Source organism: Sitodiplosis mosellana, unplaced genomic scaffold (genome assembly GCF_009176505.1).
Source record: "Sitodiplosis mosellana isolate CC-2019 unplaced genomic scaffold, AAFC_SMos_1.0 Smas_scaffold_14, whole genome shotgun sequence".
In the NCBI taxonomy this organism is placed as follows: domain Eukaryota; kingdom Metazoa; phylum Arthropoda; class Insecta; order Diptera; family Cecidomyiidae; genus Sitodiplosis; species Sitodiplosis mosellana.
In genome coordinates this window covers 828,411-851,830 of record NW_022595256.1, presented here as the reverse complement: position 1 = coordinate 851,830, position 23,420 = coordinate 828,411, and the positions used below count along the sequence as shown (strand labels likewise).

The 23,420-nt window shown below is 35.0% G+C and overlaps 6 protein-coding genes across 8 annotated transcripts; 3 read left to right on the top strand and 3 right to left on the bottom strand.

Annotated features, from left to right (window-relative positions):
• Nucleotides 1-193: 193 nt before the first annotated feature.
• LOC129567952 (cathepsin S-like) lies at nt 194-1,098 on the top strand. Its single transcript, XM_055445343.1, has 2 exons — nt 194-261; nt 330-1,098. The coding sequence occupies exons 1-2, from the start codon at nt 194-196 to the stop codon at nt 1,066-1,068; spliced, it is 807 nt and encodes a 268-aa protein (XP_055301318.1). The 3' UTR covers nt 1,069-1,098.
• Nucleotides 1,099-8,168: 7,070 nt separating this feature from the next.
• On the top strand, nt 8,169-9,652 carry LOC129567955 (L-xylulose reductase-like). Its single transcript, XM_055445347.1, has 4 exons — nt 8,169-8,299; nt 8,620-8,872; nt 9,005-9,391; nt 9,485-9,652. The coding sequence occupies exons 1-4, from the start codon at nt 8,248-8,250 to the stop codon at nt 9,516-9,518; spliced, it is 726 nt and encodes a 241-aa protein (XP_055301322.1). The 5' UTR covers nt 8,169-8,247; the 3' UTR covers nt 9,519-9,652.
• Nucleotides 9,653-10,222: 570 nt separating this feature from the next.
• Nucleotides 10,223-13,568, bottom strand: LOC129567954 (tRNA-specific adenosine deaminase 1). The gene is made up of 3 exons (XM_055445346.1): nt 13,072-13,568; nt 12,611-13,002; nt 10,223-12,449 (listed from the first exon to the last, which is right to left on the bottom strand). The coding sequence occupies exons 1-3, from the start codon at nt 13,283-13,285 to the stop codon at nt 11,778-11,780; spliced, it is 1,278 nt and encodes a 425-aa protein (XP_055301321.1). The 5' UTR covers nt 13,286-13,568; the 3' UTR covers nt 10,223-11,777.
• Nucleotides 10,289-10,624, bottom strand: LOC129567951 (heat shock protein beta-6-like). Its single transcript, XM_055445342.1, has one exon. The coding sequence runs from the start codon at nt 10,622-10,624 to the stop codon at nt 10,289-10,291; it is 336 nt and encodes a 111-aa protein (XP_055301317.1).
• On the top strand, nt 12,319-16,123 carry LOC129567956 (FUN14 domain-containing protein 1A). 2 transcript variants are annotated; one of them, XM_055445349.1, is made up of 4 exons: nt 12,319-13,896; nt 14,287-14,434; nt 14,513-14,708; nt 15,405-16,123. In XM_055445349.1, the coding sequence occupies exons 1-4, from the start codon at nt 13,725-13,727 to the stop codon at nt 15,588-15,590; spliced, it is 702 nt and encodes a 233-aa protein (XP_055301324.1). In that variant the 5' UTR covers nt 12,319-13,724; the 3' UTR covers nt 15,591-16,123. The 2 variants fall into 2 exon arrangements, with proteins under 2 accessions (XP_055301324.1, XP_055301325.1); XM_055445350.1 differs by lacking the exon at nt 15,405-16,123 and adding an exon at nt 14,842-15,130.
• LOC129567953 (G-protein coupled receptor Mth2) lies at nt 15,766-22,396 on the bottom strand. 2 transcript variants are annotated; one of them, XM_055445345.1, is made up of 10 exons: nt 21,433-22,396; nt 18,700-18,875; nt 18,500-18,631; nt 18,302-18,422; nt 18,124-18,202; nt 17,244-17,334; nt 17,072-17,165; nt 16,750-16,945; nt 16,445-16,632; nt 15,766-16,379 (listed from the first exon to the last, which is right to left on the bottom strand). In XM_055445345.1, exons 1-10 carry the CDS (start codon nt 22,268-22,270, stop codon nt 16,219-16,221), a joined length of 2,076 nt encoding a protein of 691 aa, XP_055301320.1. In that variant the 5' UTR covers nt 22,271-22,396; the 3' UTR covers nt 15,766-16,218. The 2 variants fall into 2 exon arrangements, with proteins under 2 accessions (XP_055301320.1, XP_055301319.1); XM_055445344.1 differs by having other exon boundaries at nt 16,744-16,945; nt 21,433-22,362.
• Between the last annotated feature and the right edge of the window lie 1,024 nt (nt 22,397-23,420).

Here is a 23,420-nt window from a genome sequence, read left to right as displayed (position 1 = left end):
AAAAAATGAAGAAATTACAATAAGGCAAAAATAGAAATTATTTAAATGCCTTTCAAAAGGTCATTTCAAAATAAGCACAATTCTTACATTTTACCACTTAACTTCCGCAAAATAGGATATCATAGGAGAAGAACAATTGAAAATTGTCCAAAAGCATAACGCAGATTTTGAGAAAGGAAAGACTTCATTCAAAATGAAGGTGAATGTCGCAGCCAGAAAATTCTTAGCTCTGACATCTAAATCTAAGAATATAATGAACGAGTATGTAAAAAAGTCTTGTATTTTCATCAAAGATGACAAAAAATTATGCGAATATTTTACCGTTGCAGATTCAGATCTTTGGCAAAGAACATCAAACAATGTACGTACAAACAATGTGTATCAAATGGATCGGAAGAAGTACCCGCATCCTTTGACTGGAGAAAGCGTGGTGCTGTAACAGAAGTGGGACTCCAAGGGAACTGTGACTCATGCTGGGCATTCACTGTCACGGGGGCATTGGAAGGCTTTTATAAAATTAAAACTGGAAATTTGGTACGACTATCGCAACAATACCTAGTCGATTGTTCTGACTATCTTGAAAAATCAGGAAAAGTAGAAGACAAATGTGAAACAGGCAATAATCCGACACGAGGAGTGAAGTACGTACAAAAAAATGGCATATGTCTAGCTGATAGTTATCCATACACTGCCAAGAGCGGTAAATGCGACAAAAGCATAAAACGCACCAAATTTCATGCAATTAGAGATATTAGGCATGTTAAGGTTCTTGATGAAGAAGCATTAAAAGGAGTACTATATTGGAATGGACCATTGATTGCTGGCATAAATGCTCCTGAAGGATCGTTCGATTTGTACAAAGAAGGTGTATATTACGATGAGGAATGCGAGAACGGGGATTTGCATTCAGTACTCATCGTTGGATATGGCCATGATGGGAAGTACGGAGATTATTGGATAATAAAAAACAGTTGGGGCACAGGTTGGGGTGAAGATGGGTTTATGAGATTAGCTCGAAACAGGAACAGCCACTGTGGTATTGCAGATGCAGTTTTCTCTCTTATGTGAATGTCTTATTGGATGGGTTTTTTCCCCAGAGGTTTTCCCAAACCAAAATGTCCTCTGTACATAAAGTAAGATATCAGATAATTCTCACTTGTGAACTGACTTTGTAATGACAATGTTAACAATGTATTACACAACAATTAACAAACGTTTCCAAATAAAGGTTGAGAATTGAAATTCGAAATGTTTTTTCTTCAGAATTTTGTGTTCAACCGACACATCTGTTTGTCGTTTGGTTTTAAAATTTGTTGACTATGTCTGTTCATTCCACAAAATTCTCTAAAATGAAACTCATGTATTCAATCGATAAATAACACAATAACCATTATTTTTGAATTTAGAAAACTAAACTTGCGTTGCGATGAATTATAGTGGCGTAATATCACTTTGATATGAGACTTTCATCGTACATATAGGAATCTGAAGCGATTTTTGCGAACAGTTTAGATGATTGCGTGCATAAATTTATTAAATTTTACGTTTTGTTGGACCATTGATCGAGCCGAAAAATGGCAATCCTCTTCCAATTCATTTAAGCGACTGGCCAACATCACGAAGACTTAAGCAAATCATATCACTGCATTAGAATATTATTTTTCTTTGTATTCACACAGCACTATGAATAAGCATCCCAGATCGCCCGGATTTTCATGGCGAAACCCGGCCAAAAAATCGCCCGGCCCAGATGTTCGGATATTGCCAAATTTACCCGGATTTCGCCCGGACTTTCAAAGGAATAGATCCGAATTTCGCTCTTGTTTTTCAAAAAATTTCATTATTCTCTCATTTTTCCACAATTATAATCGCAATATTCTTTTTTCTTCCGAAAATGACAATTGTCTCAGTCTATTCCGAACAGTATTTGAAACCGTTTAATCAAAATTCAAAATGCTGTACTCAAATGTACTTAATTTACTCACTGACCCTTAAAACATAAGAAAATGATTGACGACTTCGATATTGTGTTCAATATTTTATTGCTTAAATTAAATGTTGTTTTGGAATCAGACGTGAAACCCAACAAATATTGTTTTTGAAATAGTCGACGACCTTAATGATTTCACATAAAAATCAAACATTTAAAAAATTATCTAACACACCTGAATGCATTTCGAACCGTATACGGTTTACAGGTGGGCGGAGTAAGAGAGTATAATTCATACTCCTACTCCTACTCCCATACAAACGGAAAATGAGTATGGATCGACATACTCTCATATTCATAGATACTCTTTGAGTATGAGAGTATATACTAGGCCATTTCACCATGTTGAAAAGAACTCTCTCAAAGATTATGATGAGTTTCAGAAAAATATATACAAAATGATAGAATTTCATAAAATCGCAGTTCTGGAGAATGAGTTTTAGAAAAATCTGCTGTAAAATGAGTATTTTTAGAAAAAACATATCTATAAGTTATACGTTTATCCTGTAGCGCTCTTATCAATGGTAATATCATTCAATTAGCCAGAAATTAATTCAATATATTTAAATCACTCAGAAATCGTCTCCCCAACCATTTTTGGAGAAAATTTTCGAATTCTGGAAACCTCTTTAAGACATCACTTTGGTACCCCACTGCGTTTTCAAAAAAACAATAGCTCGTCACTGTGATGTCGAAAATACATATATCTCGTATGCAAAGTATCCATTGCAAAACATTCGAAATCTGCTATGATGCGAGACTCAAACGTATTGTACGATTCATGATAAAACCTTTCAAATTCATTTATTTATTAATTCGCAATTTTGCTCGCGAGGAATAAATTTTATAACACAAAAATTATATATTCAAAATCTACAGGCTCTACCGATTCAGAATGTGTATATTGGTTTCGACTTTTCAACATGGTGAAATGGCCTAGTATAAAGCTACCAACTTATTTTGGTAAAAAAACAGTATTTCATTTCTGATTCCATGGAAAAAAAAGTATGCTGTTCAAAAAATGAGTATAAAAACAGTATATCGAAAAAAACGCTCAAATTTATGAGAAATTTTGAAAAAAAAAAGCAAAATTTAATTAAATTATGAATATATAGCGAAATGAAGAACCTTTAACATATCATTTTAGATTTTATCTATTCATTATCTTCGAAGTCAACTGACATGGCGCCAGGAGTTTGCTTTGGGTTTGGTTTCTTGAAGTCGTACTTTTCTTTAAGATTTTTTCGCGAGTTATCAAATAGTGGTGAAATTCGGGGCATGAAAATTTCATATTAAATTGGACATTTAAAATCGACTTTATAGTTTTAATCAAAAAAGAAGAACTTTCACTTTTCCATATTTTATTTACTCTACTGAAAATTCGCTCGGCTGGAGTTGACGTTCCGGGAAAACAAAACACGTATTCAATCAAAGTGGCAAATTCATCAAAAAGAACATTTTCTTTTTGCAAGTGACAGAAAATCTCTACCCATCTAGCTTCTGCGGAAACATTTTTAGTGTTCCAGTCATTCATTTTTCTTCACTACAATACTGTTTCACGCAAGCAAACTGTTTGAAGCATTCGGATGATTTTGATTCTAAATCATAAGAAGTTTTCTCTTCTAAGACTTTGAATGAATTCTTCACTGAAGACCAGTCGGGAAATTTTCGTAAATCGGCCCATAGAAACTTCTGGAAAATGGCAAATTCTTTGCTCCACTTCAGCAGATATTCACGCGCATCATCTGTGAAAAATATTGAGAAATTTATGGTACCAGGTACTTGAATTTTTTGCATTCACGCCAAATGAATTTCGACTTGGTTTATTTAGATAAATTCTCAAAAATTTAGTCTAGAAGAAACCAATACCGCAATGAGGCACATTTCGTGAAACATAAACGTTGCTTCGAATATTCGATTATGTGCACACTCTTGAGCTCATTTCAATTTCACTGCTAAATTTATGTATGCTTGCAAAATGCGATTTCTTTCTTTTCACCGCATCTTGAGCAAAACCTGCCGAATCGCAGAAAATAAGTATAAAACAGTACATAAGTCTAAAAATAAGTATATATACTGAATACAGTATACTGTTTTTTGGCTCAAAAATCGGCAAAAAAAACAGTATACTCCTTATAAAAACAGTACAGTTGGTAGGTTTAGCCTAGTATATACTCAGAGCATATACTCTTTGATTTTGAGTATGTCTCGACATACTCATTTTTTACCCAAAGAGTAAATCTACACCTACTCTTTTTCCTACTCTTTTTCATACTCAATTGAGTACGTCTCGACTTACTCATTTTTTTGCGAAAGAGTAACTACTACGCTTACTCACTCGTTTTCCCTCCCTCAGAAAAATATACAAAGGATATATAACTTTTTCTGAGGAGAAAAAAAATTGAAAATGAGTATGTCGAGACATACTCAAGACCAAAGAGTATATACTCTGAGTATATACTCTCATACTCAAAGAGTATCTATGAGTATGAGAGTATGTCGAGACACACTCATTTTCGAAATGAGTGAGTATGAGAGTATAACTCGCGAATTCGCCCACCTGTAATACGGTTCATCTTCAGCATCACGACTGTTTTGTAAAACATCGTTTGGACACCGGCTAGTCACATTTCGTAGGTACGAAGAAAAAAATAAAACAGCAAAACACACGCAGAGAGAGTCCGACGACAATATCGATAACTGTTTTAAATCAGACGGTCGATAAGGCTTGATGTAATATTGCCTTCGTCCAAATTCATTGCGTTCGGGTCTTTTTTATGTAGTAGTATTCATACGCGTCGAGGCGTCTCTCGTCGTTCACTTGTTGTTCTAACATAACGTTTTCAATGCCAATGTCTAAATGGTCATTTACTAGCGCATGTAAAATGTTCACCGACTCACAATCTTATGGTGGTATGCACGATTGCAAATGTTACATTTTACACAGTAGATGCCCGACTTTTTTAGTTTCGGTGTTTTGTCTTTTGTTGAATCCAATAAATTCGCTAGTTTATTTTCATTGCGATGAACAAACTGCATATCAAATTCTTTAAATTTGGTTTTCAATTTATTCGTTATTCTGGGAACAAAAGAAATCGACACTCGTTTTGGATCGTGTTTTTCGTTCGTAGCGAAAAACGTAGAAAGGTTTGATCTTCTCACTTTCTCCGAATGTTTATGAACGATATTGTCAACAAGTTCACTACTGTAGCCATTCACTTTTGCAATTTTTTGAATGTAATCATATTCCTTTTTATAATTTTCCACTGATAATGGCAATCTACACAACCGGTGAATGAAACTATGAAAACCTGCCAATTTATGTTGGATTGTGCAATGTGAGGCGTTAGGAATCATTCTTTGTATCGATGTTTTTTTATGATAAACACCAATTTCGATTTTGTTATTAACTCGTGTTAAATAGAGGTCCAAAGGCCAGTTTACCAATATTTTCTCTTTCCACCGTGAAATTAATTGAATCGAAACGGCTATTTAACAATGTCGAAAATTTCAAATAAAGGGTCTTACCGAAGTAAGACGAAATTCTCCGCAATGGTGTCCGACTATTCCATTGTAATGGAAATTCAACCAAATGGTGTGAATAATGAAACAACAACGAGAAGAGAACGTTTTTGGAGTTTCACAAGATTTGAACCACAAGAAAATAGAAAAACACGACAAAAACTGAGAAACACTTAGAAGAAGTAAACTCCATGAATAAGCTTTCTTATGTTAATATGGCAACTCTGATGTGTTAACCTTTACCAACAACACTCAAACAAACTCAAGAAAAAACTCGACACTCAAATAAATCGAGCAATGATCAAATTTGCCTATGTTTTTATATGGAGCACATGTTTATGCTATATTTAATCGACATCTCGACGGTGCACGCTGAACTATGAAACTTCTTTATAAATATACTGCCAACTATCAATGACAGCAACAATAGAACGTATTTGTATTGCAAAATACTTCCACCTTGCAGATGGCGCCAAACCAAACGTCATTCTAGTCATTTTTCTCATTGAATCGAGTAGGAGTGATAAAAATGCTCTAAGGGGCCTATTTCAGGGCCGATGTTATTTGCCGTCAGATTTTCTGCAAATAGCGCTGGATGCTATTTGCAGTCTCTAAATATAATTTGTACTAGACTGCAAATAGCATCCAATGCTATTTGCAGTTTTATTTCGGTGGCGTTGATTCATGAGAAATCATGAGCGCGCGCGCGCGGGTGATTTCCCAACGCCACCGACACAAAAAAAAAATCATCAAACACTTACATTATCATCAAGAAAGCATGTTTGTCCCTTTCATATCGAACCTTATATGCATTGACTGCATCCAGCGCACACGCTAATGATTTCTTAACGCCACCGAAATAAAACTGCGAATAGCAATGAATGTAAGGTTTGATATGAAAGGGACAAACATACTTTCTTGATGATAATGTAAGTGTTTGATGATATTTTTGTTGTGTCGGTGGCATTGAGAAATCATAAGCGCGCGCGCGAGTGATTTCTCCACGCCTTCGAAATGAAACTGCAAATAGCGCTGGATGCTATTTGCAGTCTAGTACAAATTATATTTTGAGACTGGATGCTATTTGCAGTCTAGTACAAATTATATTTTGAGACTGCAAATAGCATCCAGTGCTATTTGCAGAAAATCTGACTGCAAATAACATCGGCCCTATTTCAAGTACTTTCCATACAAAAAAAATAATTTTTCTAGTCTCATATATCAGTTACCACTTGTACCCCAGGGTATATCTGGGGTGGCTGAAAATCTACTGGTTTCTAAGTGTAGTGGAGCAAAAAAAACTTTTGACACTTTTAGATTTTATTTATCTCTGATTGGGTTCGCTAAATTTTCACTAAGAAATTTGCGTACGACGTACGACGGACGACGTGGGACAGACCCACAAAACATTGCTCCAAAAACAGTTTTTTCGTGTTCTACGGCCTTGAAAACGGACAGAAATCATGTTTTTGGGGGGGTCTCAGAAATTTAGTCAAAAACCATACTTTCACGCATAAGTGCGGAAAAGTAAAAGTGAAAATGCCGGGTGGCAAAAGCGGAGCATTTGGCGCTTACTTTAAAGCGATTCGGGCCGGGAAAAATTTGAATTTCACCCGGATTTCACCCGATTTTGTCCGTATTTTTGAGTGGAATTTTCGAGACTCATCGCTCGGATATTGCCCGGATTTCTCGGAAATTCACCCCAGATTTGCCCGGCCCGGATCGCTTCGAAAAAAATCTGGGATACTTAACTATGAATATATAAATGTTAGTCCCGTTTTTAACGTTGCCAAATATCAAAAATGTAAGTAGCATTGTGATCTTATCTTTATTGGCTGGCTTACACGTTTTCGCTATATATTTCACTATTTACTCAGTCAGCATCTGAAGCAGCTGTAGATGCGTTCACACGCAGCTTCGCTCTTGAGCCCTCAAACTCTTTTCTTGCTAAGCGACAAATCGTCTTTCATCAATGGACATTTCCTGACGATCGAGGGGAGAGCCTGCGGCCTGCGCTGTCTAATCTCAAATCACATAAACTGAATCAACGATGATATGCGTCACAAATTCGTCTCAAAATAAAATTGAAAACAGATGAATATACAAGCATATACAACAAATGTGTAAATTTATATAATGCTGATAATCTTCCGCGGTCAAGCGTTGTGATGATAACAAGTTACTGAAACACTCTACGTCCCACACCGCTCATTCAAAAACAAAATAAACGCATTAGATGAGAAACGTATGAATAAATACAAATTGACACGAGACGTTTGAACAACTGTTACCCGCTGAAAACGTTACTTCAGCACGCTTGTAACCAACTCGAATTCATATCATCATCAATTCCAAGTGGAAATATTTTTTAAATGTATGCCAAAATTAGCAAGCAAATCATAATATGGAATTTTTATTCCAGTTCAACACTTTCACAGATTTTGCAGTAGTGTTGTATCGTATATTCTATGATAGATGTCTATTTTTGCCCCGGAACCAAGTCAATAAATTATTTTTTCTGATAATGCTTTAATTACAATATTTTCCAGCGTTGTTTTTTCGTTACCAAAAAAAATCCAGTAAACTTACTGATAACCAATAGCAATTAAGTCTTATCTTCACTATAATTCCCCTGCGTTCACAAACATCTGTATAAATTCGACGATCCTGCGAGGAGAGCGTTCAGTTTGAATTAAGAACTACTCACATAGGTACACTTTTCGACGACGAATAAAATGGAACAAGATTTTAAAGGCAAAACATACGTGGTAACCGGTGCTGGTCGCGGTACGATTTTTTTTGTTCAAGTATTTTGACTGAGTAGCCAGTCGATAATTTCAGATGAAGTCGTATAATATATAGTTACTGTTCAGTATAAATGTCTGAAATGAAGCGACTGACTGAGAAGTGACTAGAGTCAACTGTTTTTCAAAAAACATTTTTCCAAAGAAAATTTCAACCATTCGCGATTTCAATAATTTTCAATCGATTTAAGCAGTCAGTCAGTCAATCAATCATGATATTTCCACGCGGAAATCCGCTATTTCACAACATTTTTTGACATGTCTAATTTAATAAGATCATTTTTCGTGTGCTCAACATCATAGGTATTGGACGTGAGGTTCTCGAACGTCTCGTCTCATATGGAGCCAAAGTGTACGCTTTGGATGTATCTCCAATGGATAATTTGAAATCAAATCCAAGTGTGGTTACGGTGTCATTGGATTTAAGCAACTGGAGTGAAACACGCCAGACCTTGACCGAAGTTTTTAAGAATGTGAACGTTGATGGACTGGTAAACAACGCTGGTATCACAATCTGCAAACCATTCGAAGAACTCACCGAAGAAGACTATGATAAGTGAGACTTTTTTCATTTTTATCTGTTTGCCGTTTTGTGAATCAGCTTATTTCAAAACAAAATTTTCGGCAAAAATCTCCAGTAAAAACTTATACTAATTTAATGTAATTTAAAATTATATTCTTGATTCAGAGTGATGAACATTAATGTGAAGGCTTTATTCAATGTAACGCAAGTTGTGTCACCAAAAATTAAAAATGGTGGAAGTATAGTAAATCTTTCGTCATTGGCTGGGCTTCGTGCGTTCCCAGAACATGCACTTTATCACATCTCAAAGGCTGGCGTCGATGCACTCACTCGTTCCCTAGCACTTGAATTCGGCCCACGAAACATTCGAGTGAACTCAGTGAATCCAACCGCTTGCATGACGGAAATGGGTCGCGCTGTGTGGAGCGACAAGGCTAAGGCTGAAGGACTCTGGAGCAGAATTCCACTTTATCGATTCGCTGAATTGCGCGAAGTAGTCGATCCAATTCTCTTCTTCCTCGGCAGCCCATCATCTTTCATCAGCGGACACTCGTACGTATCTTTTCTCTAAAATTCTTCGTTTGTTATATTTTTTGGAGAATATTCTATTAACATAATTCATTCATTTTGATTTTCTCAAAACAGGTTGCCGATTGAAGGAGGCTTCTCAGCATGCTAAGCATATTTGTAAATGTCAAACCATATCTATAATCGAATAACATTGAATGTTCGTCACTATAAACTTAGTCGTTAAATAAGAAATTCATTCCTAATAAACCTAATGAACATAAAAAAATTGAAAAAAAAACAAGACATTTTTTCTATAGAATAATCGACTTTTATATGTACCAATGTGGTAATAGTTGTGATTCACAATTTGTGGATTGTTATTGAATTTACTTATGTTGGAATTTTAAAAAAGTCAAATATTTTTTTAATAGCACTTTATTTTGTGGTTGAAAATTACTTTTGTGGCGGGAAGGTATGTAAATAAGACGGATTCATTTCAATATGAAATCAATAAGGTCATAATCAAGGCTTAAAAATTGTGTGTTGAGTGTTCAATAACTATCGAGAAAACTATTCTTTTGTCAATTTGATCATCAAGTGTTTTGCTTCTTTTCACTTTTAAGCAATTAGAATATTCAAAAGACGGTCATTCTATAATTATGAAAAGTCAAGGAAGTTTTTTTTTCGTTTCATTCTAATTATAGAACACCAGCGACAGAAACAAAAACACTCAATCTTATAGAGTCGCGATTCGACCTTGTGTCGAAGTCTAGCGAAGCGATGCGAGGCAGCTTGTTTCACATAATAGGCAACGACTATAATTTTCACTTCATTTTTTTTGGAAATATACACATATATAAATAGATACACGGATTATTCAATTTGTTTTTCTGTTTATTTTATTCATATAAATTTTTTCTTCATTTTATTAACATCATTTCAGTAACGGGTGGGGACAGGATAGTGACCTGTAGAATTTGCGGCACGGCATCTAACCGAAAGAATGCCGTCTGGAGTTATGCCTGACACGATATTTGCTCCATCAAAACCTGGTGGTAGATTGAATTGACGATGGATGGATCGTTTAATGTATTTAACTGGCCAACCAGGTTGCTGTTGCACATGCTCAGCGTCAATGAAAATGATGTTGCCGTTGACTTTAATTGAGATTTCCCTTGGGTCGAAATGTTTTGCATCAATTAGTACTTCAAAATTGTCTGGTGCACTGGGCCCAACTTGTGGAATTACAGCTCCATATGGCGATACGGCCGACATTTTCACTATTACTCTTTACTTTAGAAATTCTTTCACAAAATTCACTTGATTTTCCGAAAGTGTTCTAAGCCACTATGTGTTTTCCGTTATACGTTTGGTGCCTAACTGATGGACGGTTTAAAGCTTTTAGCTATTTATATTTCACAACGTTTCTATGATCTCGCTCGATGTTATGATGTGGAAATGGCTTCGTGAATGTGACGCCAACACACACGTTTCACAGAAAATAGAAAATCCACTGCATCTCCATGACCTTGGAGGCATTGAATACACCAACTTTACATCGCATGTATGTCTAATAAGAAGAAAAAAAAACAAATGATGTCACTGTTTAGATCGAGTTGTGTTTGTCGATTTTAATCATTTTAACTTGTATAAAATCGTGTTAAATCGAGTGCGATATGTGATTGAAAGACTACGCCAGAAATATTCGCTCTTTAATCCTCATGTGTAATGTTGCATATCAGTTTTGTGCTCAAGAAAAAATATTCTATTGATGCCGAATGAATCGATGAATAAACAATTGAGACAAAAGAAGACTCGAAATTTTCATGTTTTCAAACAAAAAAAGTCGTCATTTTAATACAGACGTTAATTTTATCCAACACTGTTGTCGTTTCAACTCAATATGAACACACAAACGGTGGTAAACAAAATTGTCTAAAACGTAGAAAAAATAAATTTTCTAATTCATTTTAATACAACAATGTGTGTAGGGGCGAGACACAAATTCTAGTAAAGTCTTGTTACATTCAATTTTATATATTTTTTGCTTTATGTTCTCTAATTTTTCTAGTTTTGGTACATTTATTGTGCTAATATTGTGCTATTATTTCTGGTAAAATCGGTTGCAGAGCGTATTACACTGTCAATACAACGCTTATGAAAGACCTAACGGGATTATTTTGTAAACAATAAACAATACGTCCATAAGCGTTAACATTGGCAAACCAAACTCACTAATTTCTTCTATTTTTCCTATTATCGTTGAATAATGTTCTAATTTTACTAATTTAAGTTTCGTGTCTCCCCCTAGGTAGTATATGTATCTTTGTAAATATTTAAACCTAAAATCTTACACGTTGAAGTTTGGTAACTATTATTGGTTTTTATTAAAAATTTAACAGTTATATATCAGAATTGCTTTGAGTGTTCAGCTAATGATGAACATATTTATTTCTGATGGTTTCGTTGCCCAAACTTTAAAATAATCTCTTTTCAAATTCTTCCACACTTGTTGATATTCCGTAGACTGGCTCTTCGCATCACAGTATCGAAGAGAAGTGAAATCCACGTCTCCTTCGAATATATTTAATTTGTCATTAAATTTCTTCAAAATTTCGAAATAACAACGGAACAGTTCAATTTTCGATATTTTCAGACGACCGCCACTTTTCTTTGTTGCACCTTGGAGTTTGCCATTAACCGAGACTTGATGCACACACTTTTTCAACTTCGACCATACTATGGAACCTGGAGCAGGGTCTCGATCCATATTTCTTTCATACTTGAATTTTTTACCGCGACTCATCTGAATCAGCGGTTGATTCACAGTGAATGGTTTCTCAGGGGAGAATTTTGTATTAGTAAACCGTTTCCAAATGGCTCTTTTCGCCGCTTCTATGTCACAGTGCTGATGATCACACAAAGTTATGCTACTATAATAAATTGGTTTGTCTAACAACGAATAGATCAGAGCTCCTTGAAGTCCCAGCACATTCCATTTGGCGAGCTTGTCGCTACATGAAATGCTCAGGGTCGGTTCTCCTCGTCCCGGTTTTGTACGAACATCACCGATCGATTGTGCCATCAAATCTTGGGGTACCTGAAAACGTTCAAAGTTCAGGTTTAACTTATTTATCTGATATTTCTTCAATTTTTTAATTTGGTGTCAATGAACACCAAAAATTGACATGCAATTCAATAATAGAGCATTTTTTCCGATTTTTTCATGGCTTTTTTCCAAACCGCTTTCCATATTTTTACCTCTGTATTTTTATAAATTAATTTTGCACCCGTGAAGTTGGTTGTTTTCGTGTTATCAATTGACTTTTCATCTCTGGGCTCGTGTAATTTAGATCTCTTACTCTCACTTGGTTCAATAACCTCTTCGCTCCTACTTGATTCAATGTCAAATATACTCGCATCTCCGCACGGTGCAAAGGTTGTCATGAAATGAAATGAAATGTCTGATGAAATTTCGAATTTTTTCTTACTCTCGTTGAATGAAAATATGGAATTCTCCTCTGGATCCATGGCTTTGGATATTTCATCGTATAGATAAAGGAGAAAACCTCTACGACACATCACCTCGGCATGTGAATCATTCAGTTTGTCACCTTGGTTGCTCAACAAACTTCGGCCGATACATCTGGTTCCTATCGGAAGAAATCAAATGAATGAGATTAAAATTGTCATTGCTGTTTTTATAGAATTGCTTTTTTTACCAGTTCCCAGAGACACCACCTCCAAGTCTTTGGTGTGATGTTCATATTTCGCGATACACGAAAGTACTGTCCATTCCTTTCCAAGAATTGGCTTGCCGGTTTTCGATATGGATTCAAATGTTTGATAACAAATTTTTGCCAATCGATCCGCATCTGGTACGGCGATCGGGCTCATACTGGTACTTTTTTTTTTAACTTTGTCGATATTTACCATAAATATTACTATAATTTAAACTATTTTTTACCAAGGATTTCAATATTGTGCACAATAACCTTTCATGTTGTTTGGAAAACAGTTTCTCTAATATTTATTTTTAATTTAAACGAAATACATCCGAAGTTACATGTCGTATCACTGCATGCCGTATCATTGACCTGTCATAATACCTTTCCACTCATCTGTCACACGAGCATGTTCAGAAGTACAGCAAGACAGTATTTTCACCCATAAACAATGCTGCAGCATCATGTGTCTGAATCATTCTGTGTCATTTTTGCGTGCAAGCCAATGAACTGATCAAAATACATTCTATGCTATGGTAAATTGTGATTTATTTTTAAAAGTCCTCATATTGATAAATTGTTAAGCGGATAAATTTCGAAAATCATAGAAAAATCTACTATGCAATCTAGTATCGCAACGCGATGTGCGGATGACTTCATCCCACAAGCAGAAACATCGCATTTTTTCATTCATTTTCTGTCATTTCGAAATTGTCAAAGTGAAAAGGTTTCTAAACAGTTTTCATTGTTTTTTTTCCTACTGCGAATATAACACGAATTACGATTGTCCGACAAATCGATTATTTCACATTAAGAGAAAACGTAAGTGTTCATTTTTCTAAATAAAACGTTTTGAATCCAATTGAATGCTCATCGAAGCGTATCAATTGTTCAAAGGAATGGAATAAAACATGTGAATATTTTTGGCGTCTCTTTCAATGACACAATCAATTAAAATAGACGCAAAATATTCTATAATTTCGTGAATGACAAAAATCAAACAATGCCAATGAAAATCCTAGGATACATTGTAGAATGAAAGTTTGAAAATACGAAAATTGGTTGCATCGAAATAAGTGCCAAAATTGGTGTATCTTTTGTTATAAAAATAAATGATGAAATAAAGTGTATGATTTTAGCATTTAAAATCATATGATGTCATACTAATTAAGATATGCGCATTTTTTTTCTTGCTTTGTTCATAATTCACAGGAATGGTTATTTTAAGGAACGATAAAGATAATAAATTGAAGAAGATGCCAGCTAGCACCACAGGATCCAGTTGTTTGGATAAAATTTTGGCCGATGTCAGTAAACAATCGGCAACAAAACAAATCCTGATTGGAGCAGCCTCAGGATGGTAATGTTTACCATTTAATGCGTAAAAATCTATGACAGTTGCAAAGACCTACATTTTATTCATTTCTTTGGTTGACAGGGTTACTGGGTTTGCCTCGGCAAAAGTGGGTCGTTTGGCTGCGTTCACCATCGGCGGCGCCATCATCTTGTTAGAAGTAGCAAACGAGCAAGGAATTATAAAAATCGATTGGAGCCGACTCTATCGCAAAGTCGATGAAGCTGGCGACAAAGTGCAGGAAACACTGACCGGCGAAGCACCAAAATGGATGGACAAGGTGAGTTTTTGTTCTGTACCAATTCTGCACGAAACGTTGTTTATTTTTATTTGAGTAAAATATAGAAATGTTTGATGAAACATCACCAATTCAAAAAAAGTGGTAAAACTTTGCAATTTTCTGCACATTTTAGGCCGAATATTATATTAAAAATAATGTACCAACAGCAACCGGATTCTTGGGAGGTTTTTTGTTGGGCATATCATCGTAATGTCAATCAATTTAATTAATAACGAGCCAAATTATTGAAGGCGCGGAGAAAAGAAGAAATAAATTGTGTGAACAAAGTGCTGTGCCTGTTCCAATTAAAATAGACATTTCATTGTACAACAGTATTTATTGCTTTGTTGGGATAACCCTTAGCCCTTTCATCATCTACTTGATAAAAAAAAGATCTTGAAATTATTCATTTTACAAAAGAATACCTTCTCTGCAGAGACAACATGTTGTTACTGAGCAAGCCAATTTCTTCAAACAATAACCGGTGATACATTTCTCCGATACCATTTAAGTTGATTTTATGAATAAAGAAATGGCTACTTGATACAATTGCTCAATAAATTATCAACGTTTGCATCCTAATTTGTGTTTTATTGGTTTTTTTTAATTGGCTTTTTCACATTATTTCTTCCCTTGACGTACAAACTATTTACTCTAAGATGAATTACAAACACTGAAGTATGATTTTTTCAACAGGCCGAACGTTATGTAGATCGCAAACTGGACCAAGCTGAGAGTGCATTGAAGAAAGGCCAGAAGAAGGCAAAGACATGGTACTCAACTTTAATTGGAGATGAGACAGGCCCAAAAATTAACAATTTGCACATATTTTTGGTCGGATTTGCTGGCGGTGTTGCTATTGGTCTCGCCAGTGTTCGTTAGTACTTCAAATTTGTTCGATTACCTCACAATTAGTATTCTATGTTCTGTTTAACTCAATAAGAGAAAAAAAGTGAAATGAGCACTACGAACAAAATTCATAGCAGTTGCCGTCTTAATTTTGATTAAGTTGTTTTCATCGCACAAAAAGGGGGACACGAAAATAATCAGACTAACATTTCAACCAATAAAAATGAATGATTTTATTTTATTCATGATCTTGTTATTTGGTTAATATCGTAACGGAGATCTTGATAAAATTCATCAAAGCATGCTTGCAACTACAATCTCAACTTTTGTAATCACACGTGTAATCTTCTGTATGCGCGATATTTGATAGTTGCCGCATTGCAATTATCAATTAATTGTGTCCAATGAAAATGAACAATACCCGACCACACCACACACACACACCCAAACATGCTTTGATTCAATAGCTCATTTTGTGCTTTGTTCAATAAACATATATAAGTATCATTATTTAGACATCTAACTTAGCAACACTCGAATAATAAAGTATTCAATAAACTGTGAAATGCTTTTGAAATGAAATTTAGTTTTGCCAAAAAAAAAACTACTTAAGTGAAATAAGTGTAAGAGACACTTTGTGTCTATAACGGGATAGTTTGAATTATTTTTTTATGCTAGGAACTTGTAATGTGGTTGCGTTTACGACAAGCAAAGGTAAGTTCTTTTCCGATGGGCATCTTATATCCCTCATACTGACGTTAGCAGTATTGGTAACGGTGGTTGATCTTGGTGTAGCTGATCCTATGGTTCTCGGATTAAGACCTGTACAAATATTCATCAATCATTAATAATTGAGTAATCAAAATTGATCATAGCCAATCTCTCACCGAATCGACACTTAAGCTCATAGAGAACTTTGCGTTTGAACACAAATATAAAGAAAATCGATACACCCAGGAGAATGTTGTAAGAATCCAGAATGTATTCGAAGTAATGATTTTTATAAAATGTTGAAATGAACTCTAGCATCCACGATATTCCCATCACCGTGAATAATTTCAAATTCATGATGAATCTGCAATGAAATTAATAATAGAATTGGTCAGTGTTCATAAGTGGCGATAAATGTGCTCAATAAAAAGTAGTTGTGCCCGAGAAAAGCATAGCAACAATTTTGGGCATTTACACGAACATTGCCCTCGAAACAAGGAACTTCTTGCGTTTTGTTGACGTATTCGATTCGTCGGAAATGCATTGCATTCGATGAATGTCACTCTTGACGCGCGAACAATTGATGGCTGTTATGACAAATAGAATGCAATTCGCAATAACATGAACTCCAGCCGGCATCAAAAAGAACAAGAAATGGGTCCTCCAGTTTACATCATCTGGAATATATATATATATATATCATATATATAGAGGTCGCAATTTAATTGCATTTTAATGGGCAATCGATAAAAATATGAACACACACACACACACACACAAAACAATAATGGAAAGGAACGTACCAGTGAAAAAGCAAGTGTTTTCTCCAATATTTGGATTCCACTTGTCGGGGAGCGGCCGCTTTTGTTCGGCATACAAAGTAAACAAGATCCATACCTATACAGAAGGCAAAGAAATGGTACTCAGCTTTTATTGGATACGATACAATATCAATGAAATAAGATTGTATAGTACCAATGGAAACAGCCATGCGTATGCTGAATAGTAGAAAAATTTTCGACGATTTTGTCGATTATGTCGCATCATGAACGATGAACGCAACGACCTAAAAAATATGGTTTCCGGAGAATATTGATATCAATTTCCTATTTTACATTTTAGTTTCGTTGAAATGCTTTCTTTGTCTCGATTGGTTATAAAACATCTCGGATAGTTACACGCCAATGCCAAGAATTGTCGTATCATATTTCAAGTAGTTAGTCACTTTTACAGAAACAATGAAATTGAGAACATAGAAACTGAACGAACAAGCGACGTTATAAATTACGGTCAAAGCTAAGTTAAGAACACGTATCATTCCTCATGGGATGGAGACAATATGATAATTACATTATTGTTCTCAGCGGTGGTAAATCGTTGTATTTTATGATCTAATCATTAAATTGACCGCCGAAACTGAACGCCACGCAAACAGATATTGATTAACAACAAATGCATAGGCGTAACGATTCGAAGAATACCACAGTGGAACAGCCCCAAGAGAACTTGACCGTGACTATGCGGGGACGAAAGTAGACCTATAGCTGAGTAAAACCCCAAAAACGAACGATTTATTGACTAAAATTTGACATAGTTCATATCGCCGAAAAACCATGTTATTGAAAAAACGCCTAAAAGGTTGCAAAAATGAGATCCCCTGCCAATTCGGCAAAACCCAGCTGAAGTTTTACTCAGCTATAGGTCTACTTTTGTCCCCGCATAGCTACGGTCAAGTTCTTTCAAACTTTTTGAAAATTGTTCCACTGTGTACTCGACGATATACAAGATGAATTCTGGTGTGTTTTTTTTTCTTCAAGATTATATGAGCCATATAATTAAAGACATTTTGACATACCCGAAAGTTAGCCAGATATCAAAACACATCACACTTTGCCAGCAAAAGGCGGCCATAAAACAGTAGAGAAGGAAAAAAGCTAAAAGTATAATATAATAATTTTAATGAGGCGCTTTTTGCAAGTGGATGGAGGAGAATGACAAAGGAGGGATATGAAAAAAAACATGCATACACCGACCTACTTGATAGCAAACAGGAGATCGTTTGCCTTCATTGAATTGCAATATGGCCAATGTAATGTAAGCGGCTAAGAATGATAGGACGTAGCACACAAGTGTTTTTCCATGTAGATTCAAGAGCTGTAAAAGTAAAAGATTCATGTTGTAATGCGTAAAATCAAATGATTTCTGAAGTAAAATAAAACTGAATGTAAAACCTTTGGCACTAATAAATAAACAATCAAAGTTGTAGTCAAAAATATGCAGGATATCGATATTCCATAGGGATAGTACGCAAATTTATCAAGCTGCTCATATGTTTTGTTTTCGAAACATAGAAATGTGAATAGCTGTAAAAATTGATAGGAGAATCACATGAAAAGAAGAACACGATTCACTTGATCTGAAAATGGCTCACTTGAATTGCACCCGATTTCTTCTGGACATTTTCAATACAATAGTGGTCATGGTCTAGAGGTTCTTCGCCAACCATATGCAGTTTACCATCCTTGTGCAAGTAGTGAAGATCATCTTCTATGTCTGGCATCAGTGGATAACTCGACTTGCATTTCCACGCCTGCAAAATGCCATATTCTGTAATAGAATCAAAATGATTTTCAACGGATTATTTTGAGTGTTTGCTTTTTTTCTATTGCAGATACTTTATTTATTCATAAAAAATAGTGTGGAACGTGATTATATCATTGCTGCTTTGCTGTTTCAATGAAAACCGGCTGTGAACAGTCTTCTTTCGTCAATAAACAATGGCATGTTTTAAATCTAGATGGTTTTTCATAACTTTCCAACAGAATCATCTTGAAAAATGGCTTTCGAACCAACTATTTTGTATTACTTGGTTATTATTGGGGAATAATTCATTTTTGAGTTTTTGAACTCAACAAGAAACTTTTTGGAAAGAAATTATTGGGGGAGATTTCAAGATGAAATAACAAATTCTCGAGAAAAGTTATAGCTCCTCTCTAGCATTGGCTTCGTTCTTTGAAAGTTTTTATAAAAAAGTGCTTGTTTGTTTTTTTACACGTCATATATTCGGACGAAAGAGTAAACAAAATAAATTAATTTAAAATGTAATCATTTCGATGAAACGAACGATCAAGCGTTTGAAAGTGTTCGGCGGCCAACACTACACTCAGTTTCCAAACTTGGAATAATATTAGCAGTAATAGAGGAAGATTCAGTTTGTGGAAATTTCAATTTGTGGCCAAGATTTGAGTATTACCGATTTTGGACCAATTTTCATGACTCGTCTCAATATCGAACGAATGGGCTGACATATTCGAAAACAGACAATTGATATCAATTCTACGCAGAGTTTGACTTATCCGCCAGATATATGCTATGGCATAAAAAAATATTATTGTAAATTCATGTGGATATCACGATTTTTTGTCCCAAATTCGTGGTATCCATATGAATTTACATGGTAAGTTAGTCACAAAATAAAAATGTACCAAAAAATATGCGCATATTTTTTTTATGCCATAGCATATATTTGGCGGATAAGTCAAACTCTGATTCTACAAATTATCTACAATTTTTTGGAACCATTCTTCATTCGAAAAAAAAAAAATCGATTTGTGGAAAATACGTTTTTTTGACCAAGTTGTTCCATTTTATAGCAGTTTTTCGATAGCCGATTACTCAAAAAAATTGTTCCTACATAAAAAAAGTAAAAACACTACTTAAACTACATAAAATCTACAATTGAAATCGCCCTAGCCGAAGTCATTTCGGCAAATTTTCCAAGATTTGAATATTCATCTATAACATGTCTCCTTAATTAAGCGCACTTCGCGTCAATTGCTTGAGAAGGTCAAATACGTCAACGAATCCTTGTAATCAACCATTTCGATTTTAGCAAAATTTAGATTGACAAATGTAAATCGGTGCATAATTTAAGCACTATAGAAATTTTAGAATTATTTGATGTCACAGCATGTGTAAAAAACATACGTTAACGAAATTTCCTTAGAAGAAATGCGAAAGAATCTAAGATTCAAAGTGCCATGAACTATGAGGCCAAAAGCATTGTTTTCACAGTGATTCAAAGAATTACTTGATGTCACAGTTTTGGGATTAACTAAAACCGTAAAAAAACCTTAAAATAATTCGTGAACGGTTTGTTTATTTTGTTTTAATGTCGTATAAAATGAGAGGAAATGATTTGTTTTACGATAAGAGGCAACCTTTAGTATTTTATGTCAGAGAAGCATGTTCGAAGTAAAATCGACACAATTTTCTGGGATATTTTCGGTAAATTGGGTCAGAACATATCCGAAAAAATGATGAATGGTGATAAATTCATCATTCCAAAGTTCCATTGGTGTTTTAGTAACTTGAACCCCAATATGGAGGGAAGTAATAAAATCGACGAAGAGCAGCACTTAAAGCGTTCAGTATTTTTTTTATTTTTCTTGTTAGAAATAAATATGGAAAGCAATTGAAAATTGAAAATATCTCGTGTGTATTTTTTTTATTGCACACGCTCGAGTATTCGCGGAATGCGCGCGGTTCCACACTGAATCGAGCTCATTGTTTACTGAAAAACTGATAAACAAATGTAAATCATTGATCTCACTCATCATACCTCGGTGTGGCTACGGAAACAACAAAACTCAAACAGTGTGTGCGAGTACTTCGCGTAAATTTTATTTTTCATATGACTAACACTTGGGCCAACACATCGGACAGACGAAATCACATAACACACATATAGAATAGCATAGGTGAAAAACAAATACAGCACCGGGTAAACAGCCTAAAACCGCACATTTCTCTTCACTGAAAAAACCAATTACAACAAACCGATTGAAACGGCGTATTGCAAATATGATTTGTAAACAACGACATATATGGTTTTTACTACAGCAATTGTGTTATCTCTTAAATATTATTTATTGACACGAGACTGATAGTCGTGCTCTGTCGGAATGGTTGCGGTTGTTTCGTTCACTCAATATTTGACTGTTCTTGTTGGAAAAAATGCTAGCAAAAAACGACCATCATATCATGGGTCTTATCATTATTGTGTTCTTTTTTTCGATCTTGAGTGTTGATTGAAAATCGTAAGCAATTTATTGAAAAATAAAGTCGATATCAATGGATTGATTTCGCAAAAAAAAAGTCATACCTGTGAGTCGTGTCTGTTGTTGGTTGCTAGTCAAAGGATAGCTGAGGTCATAGAAAATTGGTTTTATGTTGGCATTTTCGGGGTGTGCCGCGCATCTTTTCGGGCTATTCAACATAACTTGATCGGCACTACAACACCGACGAATGCAGGGCATCGTATCACAAACGGAACGCGGACGACAGCTTCGAACTATCATATGTTGACCATTTTGCCGTGGATCCATTGGGTCGATATTTATCAAATCTTCAATACAAAATTTATCGGATGATAAAATATCGTCATTGACTTGAACATTTTTCCCCGAAAATTTAATGTCATGCACCGTGGAAAAATACTCAACAAACACTTCATCGTCGGAACAGCTTGGGATTGCGTTTTTTTCATCAAATACAACCGCAGATTGTTGAAACAGATTTTTGAAATCTGCATGGGTGTTTGGATTGACCACACAAGCACGTTTCAGATGATCATATGACTGTCCGATTGGGCAACATTTTTTCATTGCATGTACGCCAATTGGATTTCCTGGACATGAAACCGTCACAAATTCGTCATTCAAATCTTTATCAACACAACCATTGAGTTCTATGTAAGTTTCGTCCTTTTGGAATACATTGGCCACCTTCCGTTCACAGTATGGCAGCGCTGATGGAACAATGTTGTATGCATCCCAACTTGTATTGTTTGGTGCACAAAAATAGTTGGAAGTCTCAAGAACGAATCCGGCTGGACAACACTTAGTCACTTCACACTTAATGTGTCGAGTAGAACAAAGCACGAATAAAATGCAAAAAAATGGTTTCGAATAGACCGCAAATGACTTCAATATTCCGTACATTTTCGATATCACTTATTCAGAGAATATTAATCGCGATATTTATAGGCACATCCTCTCAGTTGAAACGCTTAACTACGACTAACAACATGCGAAGTGTGTACCGTAAGGCAAGCTGGCGAATACTGTATCGCCCACCATACATGAACAACGGTCGGCGATAACATTAGCTAGATAGCGTTTTTAAACTTCGCCAGACTGATCAGAGATATCGAAAAATTCGGCACTCAACACCAAAATGTTTCAATTACTTATTTGCATCAATGAATCAATCGAGTATAAAGCACATGGTATTACATGCAGACACATCATAAATATTTTCGTCGAAAATTTCGGGTAACGAATCATTAATTTAGTATGCGTTTGCATTCATTCCTATGCTTTTTAGCACTACATCAAATGTAGAGCTACCAATCTGCTTATTTTTCTTCTTAATACTTTTTGAGTGATGAAACGAATTATGGTGAATTTGAATTTTATGCTCATATTTTTTATTCAATTTGAAACAGGTGCACTAACGACAAATAAGTGCATAATATCTCAAAGAGCCAATCAAATTTTTATTATCAAATGTTGTTTAAAAATTACATTAATTTTTCGTATAATATTTTCTGTGTCTTGAACGGAATTAAAGTGATTTTAGATTCTATGCTCATATTATAATATATACAATAATAAATAATTATTTATTTAATTTAAACCAAAGGCGGTGTATTTCAAAAAAGAAATAAAATCAAGATCTTGTAATTCATTTTGCAAATAAATATATTACTTCAAAGTTACTTTGATGAAATACATTTCATGTAGTGCGCCAAAAAATAGTTTGTTGTGAAACAACAAAATAGATTAAGTAACTAAAAACTCAAGAACACAGAGCGGAGCGAAGCAAAGCTCTGCGGTTTAGTTTTATAATTCGCCGCATATCAAAACGACAAAATTGCAAAGTGACTGGAACATTCGTCCGAAAAAAGCTACTTCGCACTCAGTTATTAAGTTCATAAATCATATAATTTTTGTGCAGCTCGTTACATGAAATGTTATTCGACACGATCATTTAAATACCCAGAAAAAAAACGTAAACATAAACAAAGATAAAGCCGGCGTGTGACCTTAGATCTTATCCTGTGTGCACACATGAATGCGATCCATTTCT

What these genes read in the sequence shown, in the direction of transcription:
- LOC129567952 (XM_055445343.1), top strand. Translation starts at nt 194, where the DNA reads ATGAAGGTGAATGTCGCAGCCAGAAAATTCTTAGCTCTGACATCTAAA. An exon ending in TCTAAGAATATAATGAACGA is followed by an intron (nt 262 to 329) that starts GTATGTAAAAAA and finishes TTACCGTTGCAG; the next exon opens with ATTCAGATCTTTGGCAAAGA.
- LOC129567951 (XM_055445342.1), bottom strand. Translation starts at nt 10,624, where the DNA reads ATGTCGGCCGTATCGCCATATGGAGCTGTAATTCCACAAGTTGGGCCC.
- LOC129567955 (XM_055445347.1), top strand. Translation starts at nt 8,248, where the DNA reads ATGGAACAAGATTTTAAAGGCAAAACATACGTGGTAACCGGTGCTGGT. An exon ending in ACCGAAGAAGACTATGATAA is followed by an intron (nt 8,873 to 9,004) that starts GTGAGACTTTTT and finishes TTCTTGATTCAG; the next exon opens with AGTGATGAACATTAATGTGA. An exon ending in TCTTTCATCAGCGGACACTC is followed by an intron (nt 9,392 to 9,484) that starts GTACGTATCTTT and finishes TTCTCAAAACAG; the next exon opens with GTTGCCGATTGAAGGAGGCT.
- LOC129567953 (XM_055445344.1), bottom strand. Translation starts at nt 22,270, where the DNA reads ATGTACGGAATATTGAAGTCATTTGCGGTCTATTCGAAACCATTTTTT. An exon ending in AAACACTTGCTTTTTCACTG is followed by an intron (nt 16,946 to 17,071) that starts GTACGTTCCTTT and finishes TATATATTCCAG; the next exon opens with ATGATGTAAACTGGAGGACC. An exon ending in GTTTCGAGGGCAATGTTCGT is followed by an intron (nt 16,633 to 16,743) that starts GTAAATGCCCAA and finishes ATTTCATTGCAG; the next exon opens with ATTCATCATGAATTTGAAAT.
- LOC129567954 (XM_055445346.1), bottom strand. Translation starts at nt 13,285, where the DNA reads ATGGTAAATATCGACAAAGTTAAAAAAAAAAGTACCAGTATGAGCCCG. An exon ending in GGTGGTGTCTCTGGGAACTG is followed by an intron (nt 13,003 to 13,071) that starts GTAAAAAAAGCA and finishes TTCTTCCGATAG; the next exon opens with GAACCAGATGTATCGGCCGA. An exon ending in TAATTTATAAAAATACAGAG is followed by an intron (nt 12,450 to 12,610) that starts GTAAAAATATGG and finishes GAACGTTTTCAG; the next exon opens with GTACCCCAAGATTTGATGGC.
- LOC129567956 (XM_055445349.1), top strand. Translation starts at nt 13,725, where the DNA reads ATGACTTCATCCCACAAGCAGAAACATCGCATTTTTTCATTCATTTTC. An exon ending in ATTTCACATTAAGAGAAAAC is followed by an intron (nt 13,897 to 14,286) that starts GTAAGTGTTCAT and finishes CATAATTCACAG; the next exon opens with GAATGGTTATTTTAAGGAAC. An exon ending in CACCAAAATGGATGGACAAG is followed by an intron (nt 14,709 to 15,404) that starts GTGAGTTTTTGT and finishes TTTTTTCAACAG; the next exon opens with GCCGAACGTTATGTAGATCG.